Genomic DNA, 17,778 nt, shown 5'->3' with positions numbered 1-17,778 from the left:
GCTCAATTTTAAAATACAGATCACAATTTTTAGAACTCCAAAAAGCTTCAAGTTTGTGGATTTTCAAACACAAAAATCTTCAGAATATTAAACAGAGCAGTTTCTAAGCAGTCTAATATAAAACATAATCAAATGCTTCCTTAACAGTAGTTTATATTACCTTATTCATGATCAAGCCCTGAAAACATGACACACACCCAATGGGATTTCATTAACTTTCATACGTATATTTTTAACTAGTATTTTTGATTTCAACCGCATAATGATTGATTGTGATTGATTGTAATGATATAAAAGTAAGATGCTACACAGTCACCATTTTATGGCAAATGGTCATACAGTAATCTTGTGAAACCATTGACTTCTTTACCAGTCAGAACAATAATTGTAAGAGAAATATTAATAACTATGTAGAGTAGATAAAAAAAATCTACTCTTCCAGTAAAATTAAAACCAAAGCTCTTATACTGCAGTTAATGAAATCACAGTAATTTCATCACTAACAGCAGTGACAATGCACCAAGCATCAGAATAAATTAAATCTGGATACAACTGTGAAGGTGTTTTTAATGTAGCCCCCCTGGCCACCCTCAGGGTTGCTCGGCTTGCTGTCGTCTAGGGAAACAGCCCTCGGCCCCGCCAAACTGGGTAATAGTTTGTGTGGATACTATGTGAGGTACCCTACCCCGCCCAGATAACAGACAATACACCAGATAAGATTAAATGATTTACAGTTTATAGATATTACTGGAACTATATAATTAAAAGAGAATAAAATATAAAAGGAAAATAAAAGGCGCCACACTTATCAAAGTTCAATCTCTTCGTGCAAAAAACCCGTTGGAGCTCAAGGACCTTCTTCTTCACCCTGCGACCCCCCTCGGACCACCTCGACCAGCCGCCTGGGACCAATAACGGTGGTCGACCAGACGCTCCACACGAGTCCATCTCTGTCTCCTCGCCGAATGTCCTGCTCGGGGTCTGACCCCGTTAGTGGACTCACAGCACCTCGTCCATCCTCTGTCTCACTCTCCCGCCTTCTGCCCCAAAACCCCGCGCATACAGTATCTTCAAATACACCAAAACCATAACAACTATCCCAATTGGTTAATAACGTATTTCTTATCACCCTCTAAACCACAACAAGCTGCTAGCGCAAACTTTCTCAGCGTTTAAGACAACAAAGCCGCATTCCCCAGATTAACATAACAAAGACGCCATTTTAATTAGCCTCCGCAGTAACATAAAAATCGAAACCCACTTACATTAATTACTATTTAATTACTGAACCACAGAAAATTGTATTTAGATGAAGGCAAATGGGAACTTCTAATTGCAAATCTGGAATTAAATTTACTTCTTTGATTAAAATTAATGTTCAGATCAATGAAAAGTCCAATCGTAACTGACACAGATTTAACTACCCATAAATAATTTCCTGTGCAAAATCACTTATTTTTATTTTTGAATGTTGCTCTTAACAGATATCAATAACAAATAATAATTTAATAACCAAAAAAAAAGTTGAACATGAATGAAGATGTTTCCTAAGTTTTAAATGGAAATTGATTTCTTGTAAAATCAGCACCAACTCTAAAAGCTGTTTTTGCTAACACAATCTGCTTTATGTCTAAATACTTTGCAACTAACCACGAGTAAATGAGTTTTTGTCTCCCTGCATCACAGAATGGCAAAGTGGTGATGCTACTGACTTGTGGTAGGAAGTCCTATAACACATTTCTGCAAATTTTGTATGAATATGCAAACAGGACCAATACACTGGATTACTGGATTTTTATGAGGAGGCCTAATCACACTTTGGGGATACTACTAATACCAAACCATTTTGATAACAAGGATAAAGAATCTTAGAGGAAATTATCCAGCTTCTTATGTTTTGATATTCAGAAGGGAGTAGTCTGTTCCAGCCAACCTCACATAATATGGTAGCAGTTTTAAAGAAGTCGAGCCTTAATAAACCCAGGTAGAATAGGTTCTTCAAGGGATAGTTTTTCCTTAAGTACAATTTCTTGAATTCAAAGACCTTGACATTGAAAGTAATTACCAACAGGTAAGAAATAATGTCGGTATCTATGATAGGCACAGTGGGCCACAGTGAATGTGAGCAGGAACAGTATTGTGGGACAATTGTGTCTTCTCCAAATGGTGTTGTGAAGGTGGGAACTCTCTATTGAATATGCAGCTGCTGGGCCTAACTGTGAATCTCTATGGGGTAGTTATACAACACCTCAGAGAATAGGATCAGCACTCTACCATGTTGGTCACTGTAGTAAGAAGGCTATCACGGGCAGAACTTTCCTTGAATAATTAACCACCTAGATTTCCAGCCTATTAAACTTTCATCCTTATCAAGACCAGAATTTTCCACCTTGCTTCAGCCATTAACATGCAGTAATCTACTCTGATGAAAACTAATCCCTGGTAAAATTAGATTTGCCCTAGGTTATTTGATAGATTTGGATTTCCACTATCCTCAAACACCAGTAAGATTCCAAATATTTTCCTTCTGAAATCAATTCTGTGCCTTAAAAATTGCATCCATAGGTTCCAACCAAGATTTCAACATCCAGCAAATTATTTTGTTTTAGGCCACATTTAAAATTCTGAAATAAAACACTGATGCAGTTGAAAATCATAGCTTATCTACTATGCAGCACTCTAGTATTCAAAATGAAATTAGTCTTTCCTACAATTCAAAAATAATTAAGAAAAATAATGAATCCAGTTTTAGGGTTTAATGCTGACATTTCCAAATGAAATCACAGGAACTCTACTTAAATCTTTTAGACCTGACACTGCCACATAAGCATTGTCAAATATTGAAGTTCTCACCTATTTTTAAATTCTGAATACTAAATCTATCAGTTTACACTGCAAATGATCCAAGGGCAAAGTGCCAAGTTGCTGAGATTCCCCAACATTTGTGCTAGGAAAATTCCCAATGCTAATTTAGACTAAGACACAATTCATTTCAGTACTGCATACACAAGGAAATCTGCAGATGCTGGAATTTCAAGCAACACACATCAAAGTTGCTGGTGAATGCAGCAGGCCAGGCAGCATCCCTAGGAAGAGGTACAGTCGACGTTTCAGGCTGAGACCCTTCATCAGGACTAATGTCGACAGTACCTCTTCCCAGAGATGCCGCCTGGCCTGCTGCATTCACCAGTATCAGTTCAATGGTGACTGTGGTGTTATGGACTAGGAGTCATGGAGTACAATTCCTTTTCCAAAAACACAGAACATGATTATTTTGATAACAAACTGCTTAACTAATTCTGTACTTCTACTTTTTAATTTATTTAATTTACTTCAATTTTAATTGTTTCAATGTTAGTAAAAAATCTTAAACCTGCAAATTGATGCTGTCAAGCCTGCAAGACTTTTATAATTGTTCCGGTGGATGTTTTCTTTAGCGCTCAGCTTAGTGTCCTGTTATGTTTCAACCATGCTACTGTCCAAGCAAGGACTCTCACTTTCAAATCTCTTACTATCTCTTCTATCAGTTAGTCCTGAGGAAGGGTCTCCGCCCAAAACGTCGACTGTATCTCTTCCTAGAGTTGCTGCCTGGCCTGCTGCGTTCACCAGCATTTTGGGTGTGCTGCTTGAACTTCCAGCATCTGCAGATTTCCTCATGTATGCTACTGTCCAACATGCTTTAGCTCTATAGAGCAAGCCACTACACCTTGATGTAGTAAACACAATCATGTGAAGATGACAAATGATCAAATGACTATGCCAGGAAAAGTAGCAGCATTACATTGATTTTATTTCCCACCCTGTGAGTTACGAATCCTATTTCTAGCAGTATCAATAAATCCTAACTAAATTTAAGAAACCCATTTAAGTAATACATTATGATGCCAGCTTATGAAATTGCATCACAGATCTCTGATTAAACAATATTTTGAGATTTTTATCTTCACAAGGCTTCACTTTGGGATTTTTATGGAAATGTTAATAGTTTAGTTACATTTACTTTAAATCAAAGAAACTTTCAAAATTCTCTGTAACATACAGAAGTTTCATTTAGTTAGTTAATTACACTTCTATCAAGAATAAAGAATGCTCTCTTAGAAATATTCTACATGTTTAAACTATAAAAGGCAAGCATATCCTAAGAATCTACATCCGTTTTTTGCAGGAACTACAGAGAGATAATTTAAGAATCAAAACAGAGATGAAAATATACTAGCCATTGCTTCCTTAATGTAGCTACACAGAATAGAATATTATATCAAAATAATTTTGGTCCATAAAATATACATCTCAAAATTTCATCAAAATCTTAAGACTTTTTTTTCAATGATTAATAAAAAATACTTCTCTTACCTGTAGACATAAAGAATGGAATTCGAAATTTACCACTTAGTACCCTGGCCCGCAAGTTTTGCAGTGTGTTACCATCAAATGGTAAGGCCCCACATACGAGCACATATAACACCACCCCTAAGCTCTGAAAGAAAAAGCATAGTGAGATCAATCATATTACGACAAATTATACTTTGTACTTATTCGTTGTATTCATTCTTTCTCTTCTGCTGAGCTGCACAGCTGAGGAGAAAATGAACCTAGTATAAAACTACAAAAATTGCAGAATCCTCAGCATCACTTTAATCGTATTTTATTCTGATACACTGAATTTCCAAGAGCTTGCTATGCACAAATTAGCTGTGTTTCATATTATATTTTCTGAAAGTGCCTTCGTTGGTCAGAAAGGGATGCAAAAGGTCATTATTTCATTAAAAGCCATTTTTCAAACCTCTGAATATTCTAGTGAGTAGCAACAGCACCTTAACTCACTCTATATAATCTATGCATGGTGTGCTGTGATGAATCTCACTGCTTCAGTAGCTGGAATTGACTCTACATCATAGCACAATAAAAAATATTTCAAATTGATACAAAGCAGATTTCTATGAAATTTATCCTGGCTGATCCCAGACCTTGCACTGTATGATATCTTCACAAATGCTCTTTATTTAATGAGTTGATTAAAGAAACATATTCCTTTCTCAAGAAAAACATATTGTGTTAGCCATTATAGATTCAAGAAAAAGCTACTTGGCCCCTTCTGTTTGAGCTTGACTGATTTGTGCTTCAAGATTAATCAGTATTCCTTGATCTTCTAACCCAATGAAAATTTTACAAATTTCATTTTTGAAAGTTTCATATCAATTTCCTTTTGGTTGAAGGAATCCCACATTTCAACAACTATTAGGGATTCACTCCTGAATAATTGGACCTCCCAGTTCAATCAATTTGGATTCCTCAGCTGATAGAAATTGTATCATACAGTAACATTCTGAAATCATAGGATAAAGGTACATAAAATCATTAGGGATATAGATACGGTATGTAAAGGGAACCAAAAACTAAAGAAACAGGTTTAATGTGAATGGGAATGATTAAATTGGACCAGAGGGGTAACTTCTTCGGAGTTGGGCTGTTGCATATATAGAACGAGTTGCCAGGTAGAGTAATTTGAACAATTTAAAAGGAATTTGAATAAGTACATGGATAGGAAAGTTCTAGAGGGATAGAGGCTAAAAACAGGCAAATGGAAAAAGCTTAGGTGGGCAGTTTACTTAGTATGGACCAGTTGTGCCGTAGGGCCCACTTCCATAGAAATGGCAAAACTTTGGCTATTAATTCTCAAGGCAGTAGCTGACAAACAAGTCAAAAACGTAACAGCAAAAGAGAGGACATATAATAGAGCTGAAATTAGTGGGAAGTTAGAGGAGTGGGAACTTTTTGAAAATCAACAAAAGGCAATTAAAAAGCAATAAGGAGAGAAAAGATGAACTATAAAAGCAAGCTAGCTACTAAGATTGAAGAGGATACCAAAGGTTTTCTCAGATATACGAAGAGTAAAAGAGAGCCGAGACTAGATATCGGACTACTGGAAAATGATGCGAGAGAGGTAGTAATGGGGGACAGGGAAAGGTGGATCAACTAAATATTTTGCATCTGTCTTATCTGTGGAAGACACTAGCAGTATAGTGGAAGTTCAAGAGTGTCAGTGGGCAGAACTGAGTGAGTGCAGTTGATATTAATAGATTACAACCCAAGGTTCTGAGTTGAGATAGCTGGGGAGATTGTGGAGGCACTGGTAAAGATCTTTCAAGAATCACTGAATGGTTTTGGAGGACTGGAAAATTGCAAATACGACTCTACTCTTCAAGAAGGGAGAAAGTCAGAAGAAAAGCAAATTATTGGGAAGATGTTGGAGTTGATTGCTAAGGATGAGGTAGGTCTTGGAGTATTTGGAAAGCACATGATAAACCAGGCCACAGCCAGCATGGTTCCTGACAAATGTGTTGGAATTCTTTGAAGAAATAACAAGCAGGATAGACAAAGGAGAATTGTTGGATGTTGTGCACTTGGATGTTAGGGAGGCCTTTGACAAGGTGACACACATGTGACTTCAAAAAAACCTAACAGTAAGTGATATTACATGAAAAGATATTAACATGGACAGAGGATCTTCTGATGGGCAGAAAACAATGATTGGGAATAAAGGGATCGTTTCTGGTTGCCTGCCAGTGTGACTAGTTGTGTGTCACTGCTTTTTATGTTGTAATTGGATGATGGAATTCCTGGCTTTGTGACTAATTTTGAAGGTAATATAAGGATAGGTGGAGGAGCACGTAGTGTTGAAGAAACAGGGAGGCTGCCGAAAGATGGATTAGGAGGAGCATAGAACTAGCAGATGGAATATAATGTCAGGAATTGTATAGTCATGCACCTTGGTAGGAGGTAACAAACCTGTAGACTATTTTCTAAGCAGGCAGTAAATTCAAAAATTCAAGCAGCAAAGGGATTTGGGAGTCCTTGTGCAGGATTTCCTAAAGGTTAACTTGCAGGTTGTGTTGGTAGTGAGGAAGGCAAATGCAATATTAGTATTCATTTCAAGAGGTCTAGAATCTAAAACCAAGTATGTAAATGCTGAGACCCTATAAGGCAATGGTGAGTCTCACTTTGAGTATTGTGAGCAGTTTAGGGCTGCTTATCTACGAAAGGATGTGCTGACATTGGAAACGGTCAGTGGAAGTTCAACAGAATAATTCTGGAAATGAAATAAGGAGTGTTAAGGAGTGTTTGATGGCTTTAGGCCTATACTTGCTAAAATTTAAAAGAATGAAGGGGGATATTAATGAAACCTTCTGAATGTTGATAGGCCTAGATAGAGCAGATGTAGAGTAAATATCTCCTATAATGTGGAAGTCTAGGAACAGCTGGGCACAGCCTCAGAATAGAAGGTTGTATATTTAGAACAGAGATGAGGAGTAATTTCTTTAGCAAAAGGATGATGAATCTGTGGTGGCTGTGGAGGACATGTCATTGGGTATATTTAAGGTGGAGGTTGATATAAGACCATAAGACAAAGAAGCAGAAGTTGGCCATTTGGCCCATCGAGTCTGCTCCGCCATTTTATCATGAGCTGATCCATTTTCTCCTATTTAGTCCCACTCCCCAGCCTTCTCACAATAACCTTTGATGCCCTGGTTACTCAGATACCTATCAATCTCTGCCTTAAATACACCCAATGACTTGGCCTCCACTGCTGCCCGTGGCAACAAATTCCATAGATTCACCACCCTCTGACTAAACGAATTTCTTCGCATATCTGTTCTGAATGGGCGCCCTTCAATCCTGAAGTCATGCCCTCTTGTACTAGACTCCCCCATCATGGGAAACAACTTTGCCACATCCACTCTGTCCATGCCTTTTAACATTCGAAATGTTTGTATGAGGTCTCCCCTCATTCTTCTAAACTCCAGGGAATACAGTCCAAGAGCGGAAAAACGTTCCTCATATGTTAACCCTTTCATTCCCGGAATCATTCTAGTGAATCTTCTCTGTACCCTCTCCAACATCAGCAGAACCTTTCTTAAATAAGGAGACTAAAACTGCCCACAGTACTCCAAGTGAGGTCTCACCAGCGCCTTATAAAGCCTCAACATCACATCCCTGCTCCTATACTCTATTCCTCTAGAAATGAATGCCAACATTGCATTTGCCTTCTTCACTACTGACTCAACCTGGAGGTTAACTTTAAGGGTATCCTGTACGAGGACTCCCAAGTCCCGTTGCATCTCAGAATTTTGAATTCTTTCCCCATTTAAATAATAGCCTGCCCGTTTATTTTTTCTGCCAAAGTGCATAACCATACACTTTCCAACCTTGTACTTCATTTGCCACTTCTCTGCCCATTCTTCCAATCTATCCAAGTCTCTCTGCAGACTCTCCGTTTCCTCAGCACTACCGGCCCCTCCATCTATCTTTGTATCGCCAGCAAACTTAGCCACAAATCCATCTATTCCATAATCCAGATCGTTGATGTACAATGTAAAAAGAAGCGGCTCCAACACGGACCCCTGTGGAACACCACCAGTAACCGGCAGCCAACCAGAATAGGATCCCTTTATTCCCACTCTCTGTTTCCTGTCAATCAGCCAATGCTCTATCCATGTATGTAACTTTCCCGTAATTTCATGGGCTCTTATCTTGTTAAGTAGCCTCGTGTGGCACCTTATCAAAGGCCTTCTGAAAATCCAAATATACAACATCCACTGCATCTCCTTTGTCTAGTCTACTGGTAATTTCCTCAAAAAATTGCAATAGGTTTGTCAGGCAGGATTTTCCTTTAAGGAATTCTTGCTGAGTTCTGCCTAACTTGTCATATACCTCTAGGTACTCTGTAATTTCATCCTTGACAATCGACTCCAACAACTTCCCAACCACCGATGTCAAGCTAACAGGTCTATAATTTCCTTTTTGCTTCCTTGCTCCCTTCTTAAATAGCGGAGTGACATTTGTAATCTTCCAGTCTTCCGGAACCATGCCAGAATCTATCGACTTTTGAAAGATCATAGCTAATGCCTCTGCAATCTCCACAGCTACTTCCTTCAGAACACGAGGGTGCATTCCATCTGGTCCAGGAGATTTATCTACCTTTAGACTATTCAGCTTCCTGAGTATTTTCTCTGTCGTAATTGTGACTGCACACACTTCTCTTCCCTGCCACCCTTGAGTGTCCAGTATACTTCTGATGTCTTCCTCAGTGAAGACTGATGCAAAATACTCGTTCAGTTCCTCTGCCATCTCCTTATCTCCCATTACAATTTCTCCAGCATCATTTTCTATCAGTCCTATATCTACTCTCACCTGTCTTTTACTCTTTATATACTTGAAAAAGCTTTTAGTATCCTCTTTGATATTATTTGTTAGCTTCCTTTCATAGTTAATCTTTTCCCTCTTAACGACCTTCTTAGTTTCCTTCTGTAAGGTTTTAAAAACTTCCCAATCCTCTGTCTTCCCACTAATTTTTGCTTCCTTGTATGCCATCTCCTTTGCTTTAACTTTGGCTTTGACTTCTCTTGTCATCCACGGTTGCATCCTTTTTCCACTCGAAAATTTCTTCTTTTTTGGAATATACGTGTCTTGCACATTCCTCATTTCTCGCATAAACTCCAGCCATCGCTGCTATGCTGTCTTTCCCGCTAGTGTCCCTTTCCAGTCAACTTTGGCCAGTTCCTCTCTCGTGCCTCTATAGAACCATAGAACCATAGAAACCACAGCACAGAAACAGGCTTTTTGGCCCTTCTTGGCTGTGCCAAACCATTTTCTGCCTAGTCCCACTGACCTGCACATGGACCATATCCCTCCAGACACCTTCCATCCATGTATCTGTCCAATTTATTCTTAAATGTTAAAAAAGAACCCGCATTTACCACCTCGTCTGGCAGCTCATTCCATACTCCCACCACTCTCAGTGTGAAGAAGCCCCTCCTAATGTTCCCTTTAAACTTTCCCCCCTCACCCTTAACCCATGTCCTCTGGTTTTTTTCTCCCCTTGCCTCAGTGGAAAAAGCCTGCTTGCATTCACTCTATCTATACCCATCCTAATTTTATATACCTCTATCAAATCTCCCCTCATTCTTCTACGCTCCAGAGAATAAAGTCCTAACCTATTCAACCTTTCTCTGTAACTGAGTTTCTCAAGTCCCGGCAACATCCTTGTAAACCTTCTCTGCACTCTTTCAACCTTATTTATATCCTTCCAGTAATTTGGTGACCAAAACTGAACACAATACTCCAGATTCGGCCTCACCAATGCCTTATACAACCTCATCATAACATTCCAGCTCTTATACTCAATACTTCGATTAATAAAGGCCAATGTACCAAAAGCTCTCTTTACGACCCTATCTACCTGTGACGACACTTGCAGGGAATTTTGTATCTGTATTCCCAGATCCCTCTGTTCTACTGCACTCCTCAGTGCCTTACCATTAACCCTGTATGTTCTACCTTGGTTTGTCCTTCCAACGTGCAATACCTCACACTTGTCAGTATTAAACTCCATCTGCCATTTTTCAGCCCATTTTTCCAGCTGGTCCAAGTCCCTCTGCAGGCTCTGAAAACCTTCCTCACTGTCTACTACACCTCCAATCTTTGTATCATCAGCAAACTTGCTGATCCAATTTACCACATTATCATCTAGATCATTGATATAGATGACAAGTAACAATGGACCCAGCACTGATCCCTGTGGCACACCACTAGTCACAGGCCTCCACTCAGAGAAGCAATTTTCTACCACCACTCTCTGGCTTCTTCCATCGAGCCAATGTCCAATCCAATTTACCACCTCTCCATGTATACCTAGCGACTGAATTTTCCTAACTAACCTCCCATGCGGGACCTTGTCAAAGGCCTTACTGAAGTCCATGTAGACAATATCCACTGCCTTCCCTTCATCCACTTTCCTGGTAACCTCCTCAAAAAACTCCAACAGATTGGTCAAACATGACCTACCACGCACAAAGCCATGTTGACGCTCTCTAATAAGCCCCTGTCTATCCAAATGCTTGTAGATTCTGTCTCTTAGTACTCCCTCCAATAACTTACCTACTACTGACGTTAAACTCACCGGCCTATAATTTCCCGGATTACTTTTCGATCCGTTTTTAAACAACGGAACAACATGAGCCACTCTCCAATCCTCCGGCACCTCACCCGTAGACAACGACATTTAAAATATTTCTGCCAGGGCCCCCGCAATTTCAATACTAGTCTCCTTCAAGGTCCGAGGGAACACCTTGTCAGGTCCCGGGGATTTATCCACTTGAATTTTCCTCAAGACAGCAAGCACCTCCTCCTTTACAATCTGTACAGTTGCCATGGTCTCACTACTTGATTCCCTCAATTCCATAGATTTCATGCCAACTTCCTTAGTAAATACAGACGCAAAAACCTATTTAAGATCTCCCCCATTTCCTTTGGTTCCACACAAAGCCGACCACTCTGATCTTCAACAGGACCAATTTTATCCCTTACAATCCTTTTGCTCTTAATATACTTGTAAAAGCTCTTTGGATTATCCTTCACTTTGACTGCCAAGGCAACCTCATGTCTTCTTTTTGCCCTCCTGATTTCTTTCTTAAGTATTTTCTTGCACTTCTTATACTCCTCAAGCACCTGATTTACCCCCTGTTTCCTATACATTTCATACAACTCCCTCTTCTTCTTTATCAGAGTTGCAATATCCCTTGAGAACCAAGGTTCCTTATTCCTATTCAATTTGCCTTTAATCCTGACAGGAACATACAAACTCTGCACTCTCAAAATTTCCCCTTTGAAGGCTTCCCACCTACCAATCACATCTTTGCCAGAGAACAACCTGTCCCAATCCACGCTTTTTAGATCCTTTCTCATTTCTTCAAATTTGGCCTTCTTCCAGTTCAGAACCTCAACCCTAGGACCAGATCTATCCTTGTCCATGATCAAATTGAAACTAATGGCATTATGATCACTGGAACCAAAGTGCTCCCCTACACAGACTTCAGTCACTTGCCCTAATTCGTTTCCTAACAGGAGATCCAATATTGCATCCCCTCTAGTTGGTCCCTCTATATACTGATTTAGAAAACTTTCCTGAACACATTTTACAAACTCTAAACCATCTAGACCCCTAACAGTATGGGAGTCCCAATCAATATATGGAAAATTTAAATCCCCTACCACCACAACTTTATGTTTCCTGCAGTTGTCTGCTATCTCTCTGCAGATTTGCTCTTCCAAGTCTCGTTGACTATTGAGTGGTCTGTAATACAATCCCACTAATGTGGCCATACCTTTCCTGTTTCTCAGCTCCACCCATAAGGACTCAGTAGACAAGCCCTCTAATCTGTCCTGCCTGAGCCCTGCTGTAATATTTTCCCTAACAAGCAATGCTACTCCCCACCTTTCATTCCTCTGCCTCGATCACATCTGAAACATCGGAACCCTGGAATATTAAGCTGCCAGTCCTGCCCTTCCTGTAGCCAAGTTTCACTAATTGCTACAACATCATAATTCCACGTGTCAATCCACGTCCTCAACTCATCCGCCTTCCCTGCAATACTCCTAGCATTGAAATATATACACCTCAGAAGATTTTTACCACCACTCACAACCTTTCTATCAACGGATTTGCTTAAACTTTCAATATCATTTATTTTCACCTCAGCCAGACTGTCAGCTCTGGCACTCTGGTTCCCATCCCCCTGCAAATCTTGTTTAAAGCCTCCCCAATAGCACTAACAACCTCCCTGGAAGGATATTGGTCCTATAATTTCCTTTACTCCACTGAAATACCCATACATTAGATTTCGGCTTCTCTTTTTCTAATTTCACAGTGAACTCAATCATGCTATGATCACTGCCTCCTAAGGGTTCCTTCACCTCAATCTCTCTAATCACCTCCGGTTCATTACATAATACCCAATCCAGTACAGCCGATCCCCTAGTGGGCTCAACAACAAGCTGTTCTAAAAAGCCATCTCGCAGACATTCTACAAATTCTCTCTCTTGAGATCCAGTGCCGACCTGATTTTCCCAATCCACTCACATGTTAAAATCCCCCACAATTATCATAACACTGCCCTTCTGACAAGCCTTTTCTATTTCCAGTTGTAATTTGTAGTCCACATCCCTGCAGCTGTTTGGAGGCCTATAAGTAACTGCCATCAGGGTCCTTTTACCCCTGCTAATCTTAGCTCAACCCATAAAGATTCTGCACCTTCCGATCCTGTATCACCTCTTTCTAATTATTTAATATCATTTCTTACCAATAAAGCCACACCTCCCCCTCTGCCTACCTTCCTATCCTTCCGATACACCGTGTATCCTTGGATGTTCAGCTCCCAGAAACATGCATCCTTTAGCCAGGTCTCAGTGATGGCCACAATATCATACCTGCCAATCTGTAGCTGTACAAGATCATCCACCTTATTCCTTATGCTGTGTGCATTTACATACAACACCTTAAGACCAGTATTTGATACTTTTTGCTTTGATTTCACTGCAACTTTATTGCACTGCAACTCATCCCAATGGCTACAAATTTGCCCCATCACCTGCCTGTCTTTCCTGACGTATGTTCTTGATTAATCAGGGCTTCAGCAGTTACAGGGAGAAGGCAGGACAAATAGGTTGAAAGGGAAAATGGATCAACCATAATGCACTGGCGAAGAAGCCTGATGGGCTGAGTAGTCCGATGATCTAAAATGCTGTGTGAAATATGAAAAAAAAAGGAAGCAGGGGAGGATAGAAAAAAATTTCTGAATGCAATGTACAAGAAAACAGCATGTAATTGCAAAACTGATGTTAATAATCTGAATTTTTTTCAGCAGTAGTGAGAAATACTTTATTCCTTGATTATAGTGTGTTTTTTAAATAGACAATTAAATAATACATGATTTGTCAAGAAGTTAACAATAAAAAAAGTGGGGTACTTTAATAACACAGTCTGTTACCAGATATCAAACTACAAGGAATCATAGATAAGCTATCTTTAAAACTCACCCATATATCCACTTTGGGCCCATCATATTCTTTTCCTTCAAACAGCTCAGGAGCTGCATAAGGTGGACTCCCACACCATGTTTTCAGTAAATGACCAGGTGTAAAAATGTTACTGAATCCAAAGTCTGAAACACAAATTAATTTAATTTAGTTTCTGTAACTAGACTGTTACAGCGTATGTTATCTTTACCAATCTATTACATTCTTGACTTGCCCTGAAGATAGGGGATAGTACTGTTCAGTCACTCAAGGGTTAATCATATGCAAATTTACTCACTGTGGGATACCCAGCATGCAACCTGTCCTTGTAGCCACAGTATTCATTTAGCTGGTCCAGCACAGATTCTGGTTAAAAATAACAACTAGGATATTTTAATGGGGGACTTGATGAACTCCACGGATAGTTCCAAGTCTGGCTACAAAAGGAGGAGGGTTAAGTATGGGATAGGCAACCACACCAATAAAAACCCAGAGCTACAGAAACGCCAGAAAAACTTTTATCCCTGGGAGAGGAAGGAAAACTAGGCCAGGACAGAGGACTCCGGTGAGCAGCTGTCAGCAACAATACCCCAGTATAGGTGATAACTAAGTTAAGTACTTTGGGATGAAAATGTCACTGAATTCCAAGCTAGTTCAAAATTCAAAGTGTGTATACATTAACAACCTTGAGATTCATCTCTTTACAGTCAGCCACAAAACAAAGAAACCTCAAAAGGCACACACACAAAAGTTGATGGTGAACACAGCAGGCCAGGCAGCATCTATAGGAAGTGGTACAGTCGACGTTTTGGGCCGAAACCCATTGTGTCTTTCAGTCAGAGGACTGAAGCTGGTTTAAGATGCTGCTGTTGTGTGTGTGCTTGAATTTCCAGCATCTGCAGTTTTCTTCGTGTTTGCATTTTCAAACCTCAAAAGAACCCATTTTAAAAAATCAAGCATCCAATGAGCAGAGAGAGAGAAAAAGCATATTACAAACAATGACAGTAAGCAAATAGCTTCAGAACTAAAGTTTTATGAAATAAATGAAGCTAGGCATCACCACAGCTGAAGCAGGCCACAGCCTCAGTTCAACAGAAAGCCGAGTAAACATTGCATGACCACGGACGTAAGGTGAGGCATCAATGCAACCACAGACAGAGTTCAGTGCAGAACTGAGTGCACATTGTGGAGCAGTGAGCAGAACAGGGCAGAACTGGCCCAGGGCTTGCCTCTGGACCCAACACCCTGACCTTTCCAGTCTGGCTTGGCATTTAAATTGTTCAACTATTGGGCTGTTCCTCATTCTTGGACTGCTCCGGGTCCTGAACCACACCACCACGATTCAGCCTGTACCCAACCCTGCTTCTGCATGCTTCAACCAGCCTTCCCTGCACTTTGCCACCATTCACCTCTCCATTGTTAGTTTTGCTTATTATTAATAAAAGTGTTAGTAGTAAGGGATTTAGTAGTTTTTGCTTTTGTTTTCTACTGCTGAGCATAGTCAGCGAACATCAACAGCATCATTTTAAACTAGCTTCAATCCTCTGACTGAAAATTGCTGCTGCTGACACTACTGTGGTACATGTATTACCAGAAACATAAAGGAGACCAGGTCAGAATATTATTCAGATTGACTTGTGAGTAAATATGGACTGCTTCACTTACAAAGTTAGAAATGCAAATGAAAACTCAGAATCAGGGTTAATATCACTGGCATATGTCTGTAGTATTCTTGTGCAGTGTGCTGAAACTCTAACTAAACACCAAGTTAAACCGGAGTCAATGAAGACAGTCATAGTAAGGTTAACCATTTACTGTTCACTCTTCCACATTAACGTTGTATGGTGAAAACTGTTGACAAAAATTGCAAACATATACAGCGTCCATTTCATTCTGGAGACCACACATGCTCTCTTCTTTTAGCGAGTGTCTCCAGCCGCCCCTAGTAGGGAGCGAGGGGGTCGCGTCAAACCGCCACCGGGCTTGAGCAGACCCCGCGTTTGAAATTGAAAAGCTGACACGTGCGCCACCCAAACTGCGGCTTCCTTAACAGAAACCAGGTTAATATTTTTACTTTGAATACTTTCATAGGAACTTACGGCATTGCTTCTATAATGTTTCTTTGTGGATAGAAACGGAGCTCTTCACGATCATTCGCGAAGCCGGAGATCTTCGCGAAACCGGAGGTGACGTCATCACATGCCGCGATATACGACAGACAATGAATTTACCTTTGTTAAACTGTACTGTAACTTAATTATCAACCTTTAACTAGGAAATAGTTAACAAATCATTTAAAACGTAGACCCAACAAAGTCAAATAAATGCCTTAAGGGCAACACACTCCCTGCCTGACCTTTGTAAAGTCACTATAAACATGGTATAGAACTTTAGTCTCTAGATCAGTCTTTAGGTAGAAGTAGTACAACCTCTGTAACTGGTCTCAGGTTTCCTTTTCAGGGTTCATTGTAAGGATGTGAACCAGATGACTGCCTGCTCTTTGTTGTTTGGTAAACGCTGGCATGGTTCTCTGAACGGTAGTGGGGTGACCCAGTTGTTCGCTTCATCTCTAAACACCTCTGTGTCCATTATTTTTAAGACGATGGCATCTTCTACTGATGGAGCAAGTTTATTATTGTGCTTAGTTTGAGCGAAGACTGACTGTCCCAGTGTCTTCTCAGTTACTTTACTATGTTCATGCCTTTGTTGTGCTTCCTTGATACACATAACACTTGTGGAAGGCTGAGAAATTGAATGGCAGCCTCTCTCTAGCACATTAGTCTTGAGTGTGTTAACTGTCCGTTTGTGTACATTGCCAGGGCACACCTCTCCTATCACCACCCAGCCCAGATCTAGACGTTGGGCGAAGAGGGCGTTGTGTGGTCCATTAACCTGCTGCCTGACTTTGTGCACCCTAAGAACGTCTCTTCTGAGTAGCAGGAGTATTTCTGCTTCCCGATCCAGTTCTGGGATGTACTTGGCAATGTGGTGGAGATGGGGCCGGTGTATCACTGCACTTGGTGTCGGAATCTTGGATCGGATCATTGCACTCTAAGAGTGAAGGGAGACTGATGACAACTTTGCCATCCAGCGACTCGAGCTGGAAGCCTTTTCGGCCTTCCTGCCATATGTTTCTACAATGGCAGAGCAAGTTCTAAGGAAGTATGGGAATGGATTACCCTTTACGCTGAACAACTCGAAGAACTCCGGTCTCACTAGTGAGTGGTTGCTCTGGTCGTCCAGAATTACTTTGGCTTTGATGGCCTTGTCTTTGGCTCCCTTAGGGTTTACCTTAGTGAGGCAGATCTTTGAGCACGAACGGCTCAACTGACCCGGACTGCAAACTGCTGTGCAGCTCGAGCTGACAATAGTTGTATCAGAGTGATGATCTCCCTCCCACCTTGGCAGTTTGCGGTGACGGGCTGGGATGAATGGCCCCATTGTGATTAGTGCTGTTACATTCCGAGTACTTCAAAGGGAACGTACACTCTTTAGCGAGGTGGGAGGTAGAGGAACAGCACTTAAAACATATTCTTTTTTCCTTGAGAAGGGCCTTTCTTTCGTCAAAGGGTTTGTTTCGAAACATTCTGCATTTTTGAGAGGGTGGGGTTTGTTGCGCAATGGACAATTCTTACTAGTGTCATTGTTGACTGCGGACACCGGTTTTATGCACTGAGACGGGTTTATTGATGACAAAATTGTTCAAAATGGGTTTGACAGGCTTGGTGTGAGCTGTGGTGCTGCCTTGATTCATGAAACTAGGGTTGTTTCGCCTCTTCACCTCCTTGCACACAAATCTACTAAAATACTCAAAGGGAGGGAATCGACCACAGTTCTCTTCCTCGTACTCTGAGCCAATAGACACCCATCTTTCCTGCAGCCCAAATGGAAACTTGTCCACAATTGGTCCAACTCCGCATGAGG

At 40.6% G+C, this 17,778-nt stretch overlaps 1 protein-coding gene across 1 annotated transcript in view; it reads right to left on the bottom strand.

Annotated features, from left to right (window-relative positions):
• LOC134341058 (serine/threonine-protein kinase SIK3-like) overlaps positions 1 to 17,778 on the bottom strand; it is a 410,314-nt gene that overhangs the window by 231,988 nt on the left and 160,548 nt on the right. The window contains exons 5-6 of the mRNA XM_063038806.1: positions 13,876 to 14,000; positions 4,354 to 4,477 (exon numbers count right to left, since the gene is read on the bottom strand). Of these exons, the coding sequence (XP_062894876.1) occupies positions 4,354 to 4,477; positions 13,876 to 14,000 (249 nt within the window). The remainder of the gene's footprint in view (positions 1 to 4,353; positions 4,478 to 13,875; positions 14,001 to 17,778) is intronic.

This window comes from Mobula hypostoma, chromosome Y (assembly GCF_963921235.1).
Source record: "Mobula hypostoma chromosome Y, sMobHyp1.1, whole genome shotgun sequence".
In the NCBI taxonomy this organism is placed as follows: domain Eukaryota; kingdom Metazoa; phylum Chordata; class Chondrichthyes; order Myliobatiformes; family Myliobatidae; genus Mobula; species Mobula hypostoma.
Note: the sequence above shows the minus strand (reverse complement) of the source record. Positions and strands in the feature narration are given on the sequence as shown.